The 16,074-nt window shown below is 51.1% G+C and overlaps 4 protein-coding genes across 4 annotated transcripts; 1 reads left to right on the forward strand and 3 right to left on the reverse strand.

Moving 5' to 3' along the window:
- Window positions 1–282: 282 nt before the first annotated feature.
- Window positions 283–2,216, reverse strand: CGGC5_v000308 (Satratoxin biosynthesis SC1 cluster protein 4; the record flags this gene model as incomplete). Its single annotated transcript, XM_066150659.1, has 9 exons — window positions 283–435; window positions 477–829; window positions 889–956; window positions 1,019–1,392; window positions 1,449–1,516; window positions 1,567–1,603; window positions 1,659–1,843; window positions 1,895–2,033; window positions 2,088–2,216. The coding sequence occupies 9 exons, from the start codon at window positions 2,214–2,216 to the stop codon at window positions 283–285; spliced, it is 1,506 nt and encodes a 501-aa protein (XP_066009733.1).
- A 1,766-nt stretch (window positions 2,217–3,982) lies between these two features.
- On the reverse strand, window positions 3,983–6,358 carry MUP1-8 (High-affinity methionine permease; the record flags this gene model as incomplete). The annotated part of the gene is made up of 10 exons (XM_032036885.1): window positions 3,983–4,289; window positions 4,344–4,596; window positions 4,659–4,970; window positions 5,041–5,134; window positions 5,200–5,237; window positions 5,304–5,528; window positions 5,584–5,679; window positions 5,732–5,903; window positions 6,016–6,050; window positions 6,106–6,358. 10 exons carry the CDS (start codon window positions 6,356–6,358, stop codon window positions 3,983–3,985), a joined length of 1,785 nt encoding a protein of 594 aa, XP_031884212.1.
- Window positions 6,359–9,958: 3,600 nt separating this feature from the next.
- CGGC5_v000310 (uncharacterized protein) lies at window positions 9,959–10,415 on the forward strand (the record flags this gene model as incomplete). Its single annotated transcript, XM_032036886.1, has 2 exons — window positions 9,959–10,327; window positions 10,392–10,415. 2 exons carry the CDS (start codon window positions 9,959–9,961, stop codon window positions 10,413–10,415), a joined length of 393 nt encoding a protein of 130 aa, XP_031884323.1.
- A 1,230-nt stretch (window positions 10,416–11,645) lies between these two features.
- Window positions 11,646–14,381, reverse strand: isp4-4 (Sexual differentiation process protein isp4; the record flags this gene model as incomplete). The annotated part of the gene is made up of 9 exons (XM_032036887.1): window positions 11,646–11,705; window positions 11,767–12,348; window positions 12,402–12,584; window positions 12,641–12,967; window positions 13,027–13,283; window positions 13,334–13,533; window positions 13,587–13,858; window positions 13,918–14,219; window positions 14,276–14,381. 9 exons carry the CDS (start codon window positions 14,379–14,381, stop codon window positions 11,646–11,648), a joined length of 2,289 nt encoding a protein of 762 aa, XP_031884324.1.
- Window positions 14,382–16,074: the final 1,693 nt, after the last annotated feature.

A 16,074-nucleotide genomic window follows, 5' to 3' on the forward strand; every position in this document is an offset into this window, starting at 1 on the left:
CGTCCACATTCTTTTACATCAAGCTCGCACTGGATGGACCATGAGCTTGTTGTCGTCCCAACGTCCGTTGAGCCATAAATCACTGAAGGGTACATTCAGCTAGACTCTTGCTATCCGTGCGAATACTTCAGCAGGGAATCTCACACCACCTACGAGATCTAAGGTTGATACGCCGATATCATTTGCGCAACATCACTCGTGCCATGATACCATCATATGTACGGATAATATTGAATATATACTAAGATTGAAGGTTTAGAAGAAAAGTTAGGAAAGGGGGTATCAAGTAAATCCGTCTACATCCACGTCTTCGTATTCACGACGCTTCGAAGGTCCATCTCGTACTCTGCATCCGCCTCTCTTCTGACACTTCTCATGCTGCCTGGGGTCATCGGAGTCATTGGTGTTCTCGGCGTTCTCGGCGATCTCAACAGGCTTGGACTCATCAGGCTTGGAGTCCTGTGCCCGCCACTAACGCTTCCGCTTCCTCGCCAAGGGGGTTGATAGGTAAGTGGCTGCAGCGGTGGTGGGGGGAGAGGCTTCATCCGCGGGTCGTGATCGTTTGAAATATGAATTATAATCATGTCTTCTTCAACATCCGGTTCCATTGAGCTTGATTTTGGCGACATAGGGATAACACCCTTGTCGCGCAACGACATGTGACTGCTGCCTCTGTCGTGTGTTTCTTTGATTTCCACGGTCGGTCCGCGGATTGTTGTCAGAAGACCAGGGATCTTCTTGAAGAGGGGCCGTAGTGCGGGAAGGCTTCCACACATCAGTGCGACCGATATCTCGGTGATGCTCCATGTCACAAAGTCCACGTTATCCCCTGTACAACAATGTCAGAATTCCAAGCAGCTTCAAGAGTCAACTGCTTATGCAACGTACATGTGGTGTCGTATGAATCAGCAAACAGGACCAGCCATCGAAGACGAACGATCGAAGTGATGCACGCGCTAATGTCTGTTAGCACCAGGCGCTTCAGGTTGCAAAAGGCCGATGAAGAGCAACAACTCACAATGATCCCAAGCTGAACATGAAGATGACCGCCAGCTTCTTCTTAGACCCCAGCTGCAACTGGCTGAGCTGTTGAATGGGCATGGCGAGAATGACAATATCTTCGACAATACTTAGGATAGCGCTGGCCAGTGCCACGGCGTTGAGGTCCACGCATTTACGAATGAGAGTCCGGTCCCAGATGCCGGCAATCGGTGTGCATTCGAACATGATGACGAAGGTAAAGACCAGTCCATGGCCGACGAGAAAAACAAAGACAAGTCTGTTCACAAGCTGAAACTTGCGGCTTGGGAAAACTCGCGCAAAGAGCGCGACGATTGACACTTTGGCCAATATGAGAACGATAATGTAGAGCATCTGAACAGCATAGTAAAGCTGCCATGACAGTTAGTGCACGATCGAAGCACGAATAGTCACGACTGGAGACTTACTTGGATGATGCGCTGGGCGTTGGCGGGGTTGACGTTCCAGTAGTGGAGGCCGAATCCAAGTTTGGCGCCTTGAGCACGTTAGTGGGATGAGTGGAAAGAGAAGCTACTATCAACTTACTTGCGATGACACATCCCATGGTGGCGGCTAAGACAATCTTCCGTACAAGTCAGTATTCCTTGAAAGACAAGAAGGAAGCCATTGGCACCTACAGCCGTCACCAACGTAGTCCAATCGTCCAGCTCCAGCTTTCCAGCGATAGACCGTCTTGAGACGAGTCTCAGAATCACAACGGGGAACGTAAGCACAGCCAGCACGGCTACGACCAACTTGATTTCGAGATCTCGGGATGCGTGGGGGTACGGTCGGCAAAGGTCATCGGTCATATACGACAACTCTGTAATTGTCTGTTAGCAATGGTTGCAATCCCCGAAACCAAAACACGTACTCAGTTGATCTCGCCATTCGCAGGAGGTCTGCACGCATCCAGAGAGGCCCTCCAACAGGGTCGTGTTGGTGCAAACGCACTGAGCGATGTTGTCGAGTGGGCATCCTGACCCAAGAAAAGAATCGGTGACGCACGATACCTATACACGGATTAGATCTCGCTGATATTTGCGGCGCCGCGACAGACAACTCACCGCGCATTGAGGGATCTGGCTGATGAGATCAAGCGGCGAACTGGTCGTGGTCGTGGTACTAGCCTGACCTCGGACGGTCTCAGCTGCCCATGGCAGCAGGACAAGCGCCCACTGAAGGAGGCCTTTCATGTCAAGTTGAAACGAAGATGCAAGAAGACCAGAGACCAGGAATCGTCTGCTTGAAGAATGAATATCTAGTCCAGCTATACGTTTCAGCGAGCACGGAGCATGATACCAGATGCGGCCATCTGCTGCGACCCTAGAAGAACCAGGACAGAGGATCCCAAGCAGCTGGATCGTGGGCTGCACATAAGTATCTTCAAAGGCACCGTCGCATTGCCGCGGACAGGTCCGTATACACCGACCCAAGATTCGAGGAACGCCTCGTGGGTATCTCCAGCCGTTGAACTATGTCTATTTCTGGTTTGGCTCTCATGTGCGTGAGCCCTGAGAATCTGTCATCTGTCTCTTGGCATAAAACCTCGAAATACTACAATATGCATGCGGGCTGTCTGATATTGATTCGCCCCACGCAGAGTTTCTTGAAGTTGGGTTACAATATATCCTAAAGATGGTTTAACGCAGTGAGCCACTCGCCTCGATTCGGCATGAGCGATTGCGCCGGTGGGAAGGGTGAGGCCAGGACTGAATCATGACCCCTGGAGCCGGCTGAATGGTCCATTGGTTCGTCCGATGTCCGCTGGGTCGGGGTTTCACATTGACATGTCGGTTGGTGAGCCCGTGCAACCTCTCCGGCCATTTTGCTGGGTCCAAGATGGAGTTGATGGGCGTTGAAAGAGGGATCACGTTGCTTGACCTAATATCGGGGAACTCAATTCTGTGGCGATTCCGCCATCGGTGTGCTATCAGCTCTCCACTTGGTACATGCACTTTCTTACCCTTTCATGCAGAATTGACAAGTACCCCGCCCGTTATCGCGAGCCCACGAACCACGTGTGATGCGCGTGCGATTCAAGGCCGCCCGCCCGCCCGCGCGGTTGTGCACGCCCGGACGTCTTACTGGACCGTGAGACGACTGCGGATGCTGGCCGATGAGGGCCGGCGAGGAGGAGACGGATGGATTTGCGCGGGTCTGAGGGGTTGGGGGAACAAGGGCATTTCGATATTGAGGATTGACATTGACGTAATCGATGTGCCTTGTTCAATCATCTGATGCTGCATGAAATGTGACGAGTCAAAGATGGAAAAGATAGCGATGCCAAAGTCCGAAGCACGAGAGCCTCGCAGACAACGAGAACGACAGTTTGCGAGGCGCTAACGCCACAGCCGCGCTGTGTGACGAGGGCATTCCCTGACTCAAGCGCAGGAACCCAGCCGGCCCTGTGCCGCGCCAAGTCCCCAGTCTGGCCCTTCATGGCCCATCCCTCGGCCGGGCTCGTTCTGCCAGGCATGCCGAAGCTGTCTAAATAACCTTCTTGCCGGGTGCTCCGGTAGGGAACGGGATCACCCTTCCCATGTGTCTCGCGGTTGTGTGACGAAACCAACATTAGCGCACCCTCCAAGCCAAGGCAATGTTGTCCGATAGATTGCTTATCAGCAGTTTGAACGGTAGCCGTAATCTGCCACAATTGTGGCTCATTAATCGTGATGATTGCCTCAGTGTAGTTATCCCAGGTTGAGCTTAGTTAGGCTGAGTGACTGCCTTGGCAGGGCGACTCATGTTCATGCAGCCTTTCACGTGCACATTCGACGCGGCGCAATCAGCGCAAGCTCAATAATATATTGATTTGTGTTGCGCAATACCCCGCGTGCCGTGGGAATGCTGGTTTTCTCGGGGAAAAGGCAAGAACTCTAATCCGGCTACTTAATCACCAGCGCCCGTACCAGATGACGATCAGACATGGCTCATGCAGTGCATCTCATTATCTCATAAGCTAGACACCGCCGTTTTTCCGATTACTCACAGAAACTGAGCTCCCGACATCAGAGTTGCTGCCCTCAGATGAAGTGCGCACAGCCTTCTCTTGGACCGGAGCTTCGGTAACGGTGGTGTTGTTGATGGTGCGCCCAGCCGCATCGTGAGTAGCATCCCATTCGGCAACGTCGGCGTAGGGGACCTTCCGAAGCTGGTTACTCTGAGCACCGTCCTCAAAACTAATGAGTTCCTGGCGCAGCTTGTAGCCCTTCCATTTTGGGATGAGGAATGCCCAAAACCAGTAGTAAGCTGCACAGGCGAGGAGACTGCAATCTCGTTAGCCGTTGCGAGTCAGATTATTGGGGAGAAAGACTGCTCACATTCCCACACCGGTCACCGCGTACGTCGCATACCAGAAGCTGACGTCACCAGCGTATTGTCCGCCTGCTGGCGGGTACCATGGCATGATCAGAAGGTAAAGCTGGATGCAGATGTTGAAGATGATCACCACGTGCCACGCTTTGAACTCGGGCTCGGGGAGGTTCAGCTTACTCCGCCGCCAGCGGACGACATAGATACCCACAGCCATTGCCAAGTTGAAGGCAGCCTGGGGAAAGACTCCGAGATCGTTGACTGTGGCATCGTTAGCGAGGTGGATCCCACGCCGAGCTCGGGGCCATGTATGGGGCTCGTACCAAAGGTGAAAGCGTCTCCAGCCGGGACCGCAAGAATCATTAGTGCAGTTAGAAACCAAATTACCGCATACGGTCCCAATGGCGTTCCAAAAGGCTTTGTAGATACCCAGAATCTTGTCCAAGGCAGTACGCCCTGGCGACCGCACTCTCTGATGCGGCGAGAAAGTCCAATAATAACCGCGATCATATTTCCGAAAGAGGCCAGTGCAATAAGAAAGTTCAGACCACGCACAGCCCCAGAGTTCCCGAAGACTGCCGTGAAGAACAGGCTTGCGACTGTCAAGCCGGAGTTCTCAAGATCCTCTCTTGGTACTAGTAAGAAACAATCAGTTAGCCTTTCTGGGGGTCGCTTGGCTGTGATTCTACAAGGGTCATATCTCACCAGCAGCGAAGAAAGCAACGTTAGCGAACATGTAAAGAACGTAGACCGTGGTCAAAGCTGCGGTAGCGTAGATCTTGAGGGATCTGACGGGATTCTGCAGGGGCACTCAAATAAGCATATCACCACTTGTGGGGGATCCTCGGCCCTTCGGCCACATACCTTCACTTCATTGGCAACATTGAATGCGTTGTTATAACCTTTTCATGCGTTAGTTGACTCGACTTCGGTTTCGAAATTAGCTGGAAGATTCCATTTGAAATTACCTCCGTATGAGAAGATGATGCGGTAAAGTGCAGTAGTCATGCCATATGCAGTAGCCGAAGAGCTACCAGACCAGGCATCTTTGAAGTTTGCCGTGGGGTCCTGAACCTCTGTGTGTCCGCCTAGAACGACGAAACCCGTGATGATGACGAAAAGCAAAGTGCAAATCTTCACGATTCCTACGCCGTTGGAAAACCAATAAGCGTACTTAGTGTTGAACACAAGTGCTGAAGATGGTCAGCCAACTGAAACCAACCAACGTCCAGATCAAATGAAACATACTCAGTGTGGCTAGGGTATAGCAGGCTAAGGCGGTCCCCTTGATTTGCCAATCTGTGCCCTCATGACCGGATATGGCAATCAGGTAGTTTGCCATGACTTTGCATCTGATCAGCGATCGAGTCGTGATCTATCTAGGGTTTGCACCTACCCGTGGCATTTGCACTTCCAAAGGATAGAATGACACTCTGTACCGCGAATGTGGTTGGAAAGAGCCACATGGGCCGGGGGTAGGCCTGTTCGAGGAAGACGACTTCGGAACCGGATCGACTGGGGAAATATGCGGTGAACTCGAGATAGACGGCTCCAGATGCCATGCATAGCTAATCGCGTGATTGAGTCAGCCATTGTTGCTATTCTAGCCGCCGCTGCCGGGTTGCGTGCATCAATCGGGTGACTTGCCAGGTATCCAAGAGTCCAATAGACAAAACTGACACCAACGGAACCAGTACCCGCGAGAATGGAAGCAGCTTAAGCATGTTAGCATGCCCTGTGGACTGCCAAATGCCCGGAGAGAAGACGTACGTGTAGAGTAGACACCAGCACCGATCATCATCGTGATGTTCAGCAACGTGATCGTAACCGGCCCGACGGAATATCCCAGAGGTGAGTTGTTCTCAACGGGCGCGCCGGAGGCGTCTTGGTATGTCGGAGGTGCATCATTGCCGCCCTTCTCACCGATGTACTGAACGCTTCCATTGGAGATCTGTTCGACCTGGCCCTCGGTAACGGTGCCAGACGCCGCAGCGCGGTCTCCAAAGGGCCTTCGCCAAGCCATTGAGACGCCAAGTACCAAGAGACGGGAGGAACGGAAGACTAGCGGGTAGGGCTGAAGACAGTGTTTCAGGACACAAGAGCTTCGCCGTTGGATAGCAGTAGTGTCGGGAGAGGGATAAGGTCACTGCATAGCGCCAGCGATCGAGAAGGAAGGAAAAGAAACGCGATCGCCAGGAAACCTATATACCATGCAGAAATTTTTACTCGTCCTCTTCCTTCTCGGAATACCTCATCGGAATAGGCTTAGGGGATGCAACGCACTTGGAGCTCAAGACGGACAGTCTCCGCCAGTTTAAGATTCCACTTCCCATTGTCAGAGTCCATTGAGAACCCTAGGAATGGCCGCTTCGTAAGCCATAACCAAATGTCAAATCACTATAGAGCTTTGACTTCCAAGTAAATGTTGGTTTGTGGAATTGCAATTCTGCAGCTGTTAGTGGTCGGTGCTGGTTCACGGCCCGATGTTGATTTCAACATTGGAGGGGTGGATGATACAATCGGCACTGAGGTAGGGGGACGACTGGGTTACTAGACAGGGTTTCTCGATGACAACAGACATCGCCGACATGGCGAATATCCGCTTCCGCCTTCCGCGATTCTGCATCATCTTCCGAAGGAGTTGACTGACACTTTCGGATGCATTTGCGCAGCACTGGAGGATTTTATTGCTGATAATAAACGGCATGTATCCCATTCATAGACACGCTTCAGACAGGTTATCTACAAGTAAAACGATAGCAGAGAGCAGGAAAGACCAAAGATTCTCTAACGCATCACATGTTGCGCCTTTCGACCAGTTCAATTTCTCAGAGAGAAACCGGGAGCTGTTCCTTTCTAGAAGCCAAAAGAGCAATCGAGATCATCAACGACCAGCGGGAAGTGGACTCGGTCGGCCGAGGAGAGTGGGATTTCGGCAGTTTAGTACGTAAAGGCAGCCTTGAGCGAATGACGCGATCTACAGGAGACCCCATTACGGGAACTAGGATTGGGGCCGCGGTTGCGTGCTTGGGGCTGGCCGTCCAACCCCGGCCAAAGGGCGGGGATATTCCGGCAAAACTCATCTTAGTAACATTGGCTTCACCAGACGACGGAACCTTTTCCAACCAGCATACGAACATTAGTCATGGGTGGTGAGATAACGCTGTCTCCGATTTCCAATTTTGCCACTGGGAAAGCCTGTAGTCAACATCCAGGACAACAGTCATATCAAGGCTGAAAACTGTTAGATCCTCAACTTCAGTATCTTTGTGATACTTCGTAATTGTACACTACTAGCGGTGGGTGATACGGGTTCACGATACATTCACGCGGGCCGAACATTTGTGTGTATCCGCTTCCAGGTTATTAATAGTGAGGAGATCATGAATACATAACTCATGGGATAATACCAGAAGAAAGGTCAAACACAGGAGAGTGCATCTTCCGGACATCTTAGGGTCAGACCAGTAAGGTCAACAAGTGTTCAGTACACAGATACTATCAAAAATTCATGCTATAAGAGGGTGCGATTGAAAATATTCAGCAGGTGTATTTAGGGTGCGACAATCACATGAAAAGAAGACAAAACCGTCACCTAAGCCTAGTTTCATTAGATCGAACAACCATCTTCTGCCGTTCAACAAGTCTTCAAAGTTGAGATTATTAATCTCATGTTTTAGCCCCTTTTCCTTCAAACTCTTCCAATTCATAAAACAGAGTCTGAGCTGTGCTAAGACGACGGCACCAATGACTGAAAACATAGCATACATAAAAGACGCGACCACATCGCCCGTCTCTGTAGTTTGGTAAAAACGTCTCAGGCTCGCGGGTTATCAGCAGTCCGTACATACTTAGTTCAGATCACTTGCTACAAAACTCCCGACTGTCATATGAACACTATAAGCCCCGAACTTGGTGCCTTTGGCTCGGCAATAGTCTCAAGAAAGGAAGCTTCAAGCCAGTCATCGTCCCAGGCATATCACTTCGCCAGGTATCAGCTGATGAAGGCCAATTACCTAGCTGCTGTTTAACAAGACACGTGATGTTGCAATTTTAAAGCGGAAAATAGCCTAGTTAGCCATAGCATCTGTGCGCAAGCGGCGTGTTCCGTTTGATCATTTCCTACAGTATTCCCGGAGATATACGTCGGCCCTTCTTGACCAATTCTAGCTCTCTATGAATCCGTTCAAAGTTCTTGAATGGCGTCTAAGTCAGTTGTCACGCGGGAATGCTACAAACGCGTGAACAGGTCCTGCACAGCCTCAAGGAGAGAGCACATGTACATCAGTTACTTATCAGCGGGCTCAGGAAACATAACTCATCTTCTACAGTCAAGCACACATCAAGTCTACATACTGACCACTTCATGTTTTGACTGTATTGAAAGACCTACAGTCTCATCAAGGAATTTGCTCCACCGAAACGGAGATTTCTCAAAACCTTGCAACATTAAGTGACCCTGAAGGATCACCCCGACGATCGCTTCATGTTGCGATGTGCAACCTTTGTTAGCGAGGTCCCAAAAGTTGAGTTTGCTGCACAGAGGAAGCAACACATGTATGATGGTCACGGCTCTTGAAGCAGGTTCGATATAGTGGACAGAATACAATAACCTATAGCGTAAGATCTAGATGTAAGACTTGACGGGAAGAAGAGATTTGCGGTGTATACGCGGGGCGTTGCCACAATAAAAGGGGCCATGGTAAAGACATGACTCGCGATACCAACACCACCCTAGCATGCAATCCCATGATATTTATACTTTAGCAGGATCATTCCCAGTCAACAATACTTTATTAAACATCGTACTAAGCTTGGTGTTAGCAGAAACGCTCATCTTTTCGACCAACAAAACTTGAAGGAGCGCTTATGCTGACTCGCTGTCACGGGTCTGGCAAATAAAAAAACGATATTTTGCTAGGGAAGCGCAACATCATAGCACTATGAGACCATCTCCAAACATACAATAGCAAAGGGTCGGTCATACAATGCATTGCTGTGCTTCCGAAGCCGACTTGAATAAAGAACGCCTTGGCTATTACTGTCAAAATTTTAGATAGCTTTGGCGTTTACCAGCTCTGTATCAGGTGGCAACTGGGAAAAGGATGAGGTCCCTGTCGCAGGGAGCTCAACATTCATTGCAAGTCCGAAGCAATGCTGAAATCTATGGTTTCCTCCAGGCAGAGCAAGTAAATAGACGCTAATTGCTTGAAGAGGCACTGGCATGGCAAGGATACTGGGACCTTAGTCTCTGAGAACCAAGCCGAGGAGGCCGGGAGATTAATCACATTTAAATAACCTCGACTCTCAAATTCCGAATGTGGGTATAGGGAATAAAGCTTTTCTGCTCGACGTCTTCTCTTTCTCCGCCTGCATCCGCAAAACCCATTCAAGAGGGCAAGCCAACCCCGAGATTCTCATATTGTAAAATGTCAAATGAGCGGGACTCCGTGGAAATGGCTGCTAACGGTATCAACCACCGCTGGCACTTGGTGTAGTGCACATATCCTTGCATTTCTGCTCTTCCTACAGTCAAAAGTCTCTCAAATCTCGTGATTTTCCAAACTCCGAATCCACACCCCACCCCCAAGACTCTCCCAGGCTGATACACACACCAACAAAAATGCGTCTTACAGCAACCGTCGCCGCCGCTGTGCTCTGCGCAAGCGCACCATTCGCCCAAGCCTGCTCCCCAGGCTTCTCATCGAACCGAAATCTCTCCCCCGGCGACTTCGCCTGGCTCTTTGCAGACTACAGCGTTGACGACGTGTCCGGTTGCAGCAGCCGCTGCGCGCGCCAGTGCACCGCCCCGGGTGAACAGTACGGCGCCTGCATGGGCTGCGCGAGGTGGAAGGGTAACGCCCAAGGCAAGATGGACCTCCCGCCCTGCAGCAAGCCCATCACAACTGCAAATGACGACGGCGAGTACGAGTGTCACGGATACGGTGACGGCTTTTGGAACTGCATCACGCCGTGCCCTCCCGGTTATGAGGTACGTTTGATCCTAGTGACCTAAGGAGTGAACAAGTGAATGCTGATAGCGACGCGCCGGATAGTCCAAGGATCTAGGCCGTGGTTAATGATGATGCCGAACCCATACATGTGGCGTATTAGGTGCCGAGCTTGGTGGTTCTTGGAGGCTTTACTTAGCGCTGCTGGTATTCTATAGAGACTATGGTAAACACATAGACCTTATGACGCCGCGACGTAAGTGAATGCTGATGCCGTTGACGTTGCTGTTGTCAGTGCATAGGTGAGTTGGCTGGCTTTGGTGACTACGTAGAGCCTGGTGTAGTCCTGCTCTTGCTTCCTCCACTTCGGCGTCGACAACCTCTCCTAACCCGAGCCGTTCACAGCCTTGCGCTATGCGTTTGGAGTCTTGATAGACGACAAAGCCAGATCCCATAGCTCCGTTCGTCCCTTGAGAGCTATCCACGAAGAGAATGATACGGCTTTGTGGTACTGTTTTGACCACTTTTCCTGCTTCTTGTTTTGGCTGTGTCGGTACGTGATCCTGTGATCCTGTAACATACTCTTGTGTTGGAGATAGAGACATTGTGTAGCTCGGCAAAAGCTTTGCCGCTCTCTAAACTCTCGTCTGCTTCATTTCCTATTGAGAGAGCTGTGGGACTACAGGATGTTGATGATCAACCTTTTGCAGGAAGATTGCAGTAAGTAGTTGGACGCCCTCCCTCAAGAACCACCCTAGTAGCCGCAGGAAAACCCTCTTCGTGTTCGTCGGGTGCTTAAGGTTTCGGGCTGCCTTGTTTGCCGTCGCTTCCCCAGTGCCAACGTGGCATCAGAATAAAAATGTCTTATCAAACCAAACACCGATCTAGCATACCAGCTCCATCAACGCCTTAACTCTTCAAGCCCCACCATGACGTGTAGCAGCCCGGCCGCCTGGTAGTATCCCCTGGTGAAGCGGATAGCTTCGCATTTGTTAGGGCCGAAAGCAAACTCATTCTCCGAGCCCTATCTGGGAATGCCAACTGCACTCCCGCTGAGTAATGACACGTTGCTCTCGAGGGACGACTGATGGCCAGAACGGCAATATCGCCTGCATGCCCACGGTGTTTTCGTGCGTGCACGCTTGGAGCCGAGTCGCTGGACCTGTACAGAAGAATGCATATTACACCCGATTTTATTGCGACAGATTACTTCAGATTAATACATGGGTATCGACTATCTAACTGTTCTAGACTTGACATATGGCGGTATAGGATTCTCCATCCCCTTTTTACACAATACTCGGCAGCATCCGCTTTAGTAAGAGGAGGCTCGAGCTGAAAGCTCTTCTTTCAATACATTCAGGCAGATTTTGTGGTAGATCTCTCGAGGTAGGTACAGCTCTTCCAGTCGCAAGTGTTCTGCAACACATAGTTAGTTAGTATACCGCATTTTGATCCTGAAAAGAATTCGGGATCATACCTTGTAAACGTCCGTTCCCCACCAGCTAAACTTCTTCGACGCCCCGGTGTAGAACAGCGCAAAAAAGATAACAATACCAGCGATGGCAACGGAGCAGTCCAGCGCAGAACTGAGCACGAAGTTGTACCGCCTCCACCAATCTCTCTGTCTTCTCTTGATGAGCAGCCCGAACAGGAGTCCCACGATCGCCCAGCTGCCATAGTTTGTGCCAGACGCCGGAGGAATGTAGTTGAGTGCGCCGAGGAACAAGGGCACATGGACCTTCTTGAGCCATGTGGCGTTCGGGAAGACCTTCTTTCGCAGAACATAGACAATCACCGGCAAGACCGCACCGACGAGGAAAAACCAAAGTAGGTTGCGGTACATGGCCCCCTCTGCGAAGAAGCGGCGAGGGCCGACTGCTCCCCATACCATGCTGGTGTTAAAATGGGTTCGAGAAAAGGGGCAGGTGAAGCCGTTGGGTGCGGTGGTCGAGCAGATGTCGGGGATGTGGTTGAGAGCCCAGTTGAGGACTGAAACTTGCCCCAGACTTCCGATGACGAGGCCAACTGCCTGGACGAGGAAAAGTTGTCTTGGTGGAATCTGCGCAAATTTTAGCCTGGCTGGAGAAGGTGTGGGAAAATGCAAGCTCTCACATTGCAGTAAATTCCAAGCTTGAGATCTTGAGCAAATGCCAACCCTTTGATACCCGAGATGTATCCCAAGTTAAAGAACCAGATGTTAGCAAGCACCTTGCCCTCCCAAATATAGCCGGCGACGATTCGGCAAAAGATGTCGATTTGAATCTTCATGTTGGTGGTGGCGTAGACCCAGGCAAGCTGCAAACTTCTGTCAACACTGAAACCATACGGTAGTTACGAAGAGTGGAACTCACGGGGATGAAGAAGACCGCAGAGACAACGAAAGACAGAATGACTCCGTACCATCGCAGCTGAACGGGATAGAACTCGCAGGCGAAAATGCCAAACCCAAGAGCGAGGGCAGCCACCGTCCAATACCAGAAGATTGGCACAGCCCCATACAAAGGCTGAGGGTTGTCTCGAGGCGCGGTCTTGCGACCGAAAAGAGCGGGCAGTGGAGAAGCTCTGAAAGCTGCGGCGATGCTTCTGCGTTTCTCGAGGAACAGCCAGACAAAGAGAGAAGCGATGGTGGCGAAGCACAGACCGAAGGTGTTGAGGGCATACGTGACCGGGAGGTAAATCTGGGTGGTTACAATGATTAGCGGCGCAGTTTCAGAAGCGGCGTCAGGGGTGTGCTCACATCAGAGTAGGCTTCGTACTTGGTGTCGTTGAAAGTGAAGCCGTGTTTCTTGTCGATGACCCGGGAGACATTATATGTCTTTCCATTCTTGTCGTAGATTGAATTGCTCTGGATGGGGTAGTAAGCTGACTCCCAAGTGTTTGAGTAGTAGAGAGCTGGTGAGATGATGTAGATCCAGAAGACCAAGGACGCAAGGACGTTCAGGATAGCCCAGGTGGGCACAACCAGTGGCGACCCAATGTAGGCAATTTGACTCCCTGGATTAAGTCAGCAGCATGACCTTACTTGTCACCGATTGCCAACTTACAATCGAACGTAAAAGGTAGCAGACCAATTCCGCTCTTCATTCCAAAGACTTGGTTTACCACGGCGTTGTTGGGCGCAATCCAGCAGACCCAGGTGAAGTACCCCAATGCAGGAAAGATGAAGTCGGGGAACCAGTACCAGCAGAAAGACGCGACAAAGGCAAACATGAAGAATTTGTATCTCGAGGCTGTCCACTTGGTCCTGTTGAAGAATAAACGTTAGATATGTTATCTGAGAGTAGAAACAGAACATACTCTGTCTCGTCTTCCTCTCTGCTGGAGTGTAGCGCAGCATTCAGGGCAGTGTTGCCAAGGACACCAGGCCACAACAAGCCAACAGGCTCAACTACCAAGGAGCGGCACAGTCCAGCCAGGGCAAATCCAAATAAGATCGTGGCCAGAGTTACTGTAAGTTCAAAACCCCACCCTGCTTCGTATCCGTAGAAAACTCGCTGTTCGGTCAAGACGTCCGCGCTAAGTCGAGTGAGGAAACTGAGGTTGGCCATAATATAGATGAGGATGTTCTCCTGTTGTTTCGATTAGTATTGGTGTCATTTGTGAAACATCAGGTGATGAGCAAACCAACCTTGTAGTTGAATGGTCCCGGGTTGAGACTGTAGCGATTGCCTCTGACATTGAAACCCCAATCTGGTACCACAAACTCCCAAGCCTTTCCAACCGGGTATGCCAAGAACTGAATTGCAGACTGTGACAGGGTAATCGACGGGAACCGGAACGTGTAGAGAGTGTTGACGCCGCTGCCCAAAAGACAGAAGCCGATACCGATAATCCACATGCGAAGAGTGAGGCATGGCAAGGAAGGTTCGTCAGGTCTCAGGCCAACGCCGGCCGCGTAGAGAACATCTTGGCTCGGGGCACTAGATTCATCTGATAAGATCTTTTAGATAACAATCCTTGGCATGTGGGAGAAGCATTGACCATACCGGAAGAGCGCTTGACCTCTTCAATGGTGTTCGTTGGGCTCACGGGCTCGGGCTCGTCGACGACGGTTTCGTTCACCGTCTTGCGGTTCCCCTCGGGGCTTGCCATGGTCGGTTGTCTGGGAATGCTGAATGCCAAGCACGGTGTCGAGACAGACTACAGATTAGATGAGATTAGATGGGCGATTATCAGACTTTTATTCCACCCCGAGCTCCAACCCACGATGATCCTGGCGCGCTCCCGTGTAAGTCGGCGTTGCCGCCAATCCTCATTAGACCCACAACGTCCGGGTTCACGGCACCGGATACTGGCGTCAGCTTATGGGACCGGCCGTATTTAGCGTGAGGGTTCTGAGTCGACATTTCGGTCGAGGCGACACGGAAAAGGACACCGATCAGGAGAGGAAGACTGCCAGTCGCCAACCACATTCCTTAAACGTAGTCAGTGCTCCGGAATTCCGCCCATGACAGCACGAAAACTGCAACGTCGCGTCCCGCGGGCGGAACAAATCCAGGGCCTCGTAAGGCTAAATTGGAGAGCCAAGACGGCACGCGGGAAGATTCTTGATGCAACCCGGGCCGAGGAGACGTGGAGGAAATAACCTCATGATGTGACGGCGGAGCTAGTCCGAAGACCCAAAAGATCTTTTGGGCCAGTCATCGTCGAGCGCGCCTGGAAGTGGCTTGCCGATTATCAAGATACCGGCTATTTCTTCCGATTGAGGCTCAGCGTGCAATTCCCTTTGAGCTTAATCATCCCGGAGACCTGTGGCACGCGACTTGATTTGCGTGGTCTGAGCATATCCTGCATGTTTTTCACACTGCCACAGGCTTCTGCGGCACAGGCTTTGCCCGGGGCGTCGACAGTTGCCCGAAGACTGAGATGTCACCAAAGAGCAAAACACTGTTGTGGATAGTTTGCGTAACACGAACATGAAGAGTCTTGGTTTCTGGAATGATATAAATTCAATGAGATTCTCCATGAACTAGAGAATCTTTTGAAGCTAGATTCCTGCAGCATCTCGTCCATCGGCAAGCACAAATCGCGAGACCTAATTGGGTAAGTTTCCACAATTACATGCCAAGAAGCCGGCACCGTCTGGAATACCCTCTGAAAATTTTGCTAGATAGGGATAGCAAATGATGACCACTTGCTGACCATCGGCTTATGGATATCCCGATACCTCGAAGTGAAGAGACGCGATGACTAAAATTCGGTTGCATTGGACCAAGACACGAAGAAGAGAAAGAGAGTGGAAAAGAAGGGCGAAGGATGCGAGCGAGCGGGAGCAGGCTTTACCCTGATCGGCAACGCCTTCTCGTCTTCTTCCCGAATGAACCCCGAAGAACCCCACCGCGAATCCGGTTTAACCCGGGCCAAGTTCTCGGCCATCTTGGGAGACTCTCGCCTCTGAGTCCTCCCTCGCCTATGCCCGGATCCGCTGCAACGCAGTCTCCTCGCAGAGTGACAGCCGCGCTCCGCTTCACCCTTCACCCGCGTGGTCGCTCCTCTGGCCGCGCTCCTCGTCCCCTCATTCCGCATGCCTGGTAATAAACGGGACCTGCAGACGGTGCTTCGGTGGGTGATGCCCGTGGGTATGACAATCGCCGCATTCATCCCATCTTTTTCTTTTTTGTCTCGCGGCCTTCGTTATTTTTGGGGACTTCTGTGCAGCCCTACAGGACCCTCCCTCTGCAGGTCCAGTTCTCTACTTACTGATTATCGTGATTAGATCTTTCTCCATTGCCAAGACTACGTGACTGACTAGCCACACTCTAAAGAATTGAGACGTCTTGAACTA

Source organism: Colletotrichum fructicola (genome assembly GCF_000319635.2).
Source record: "Colletotrichum fructicola Nara gc5 chromosome Unknown KSG_Nara_v1_contig01, whole genome shotgun sequence".
NCBI lineage: Eukaryota > Fungi > Ascomycota > Sordariomycetes > Glomerellales > Glomerellaceae > Colletotrichum > Colletotrichum fructicola.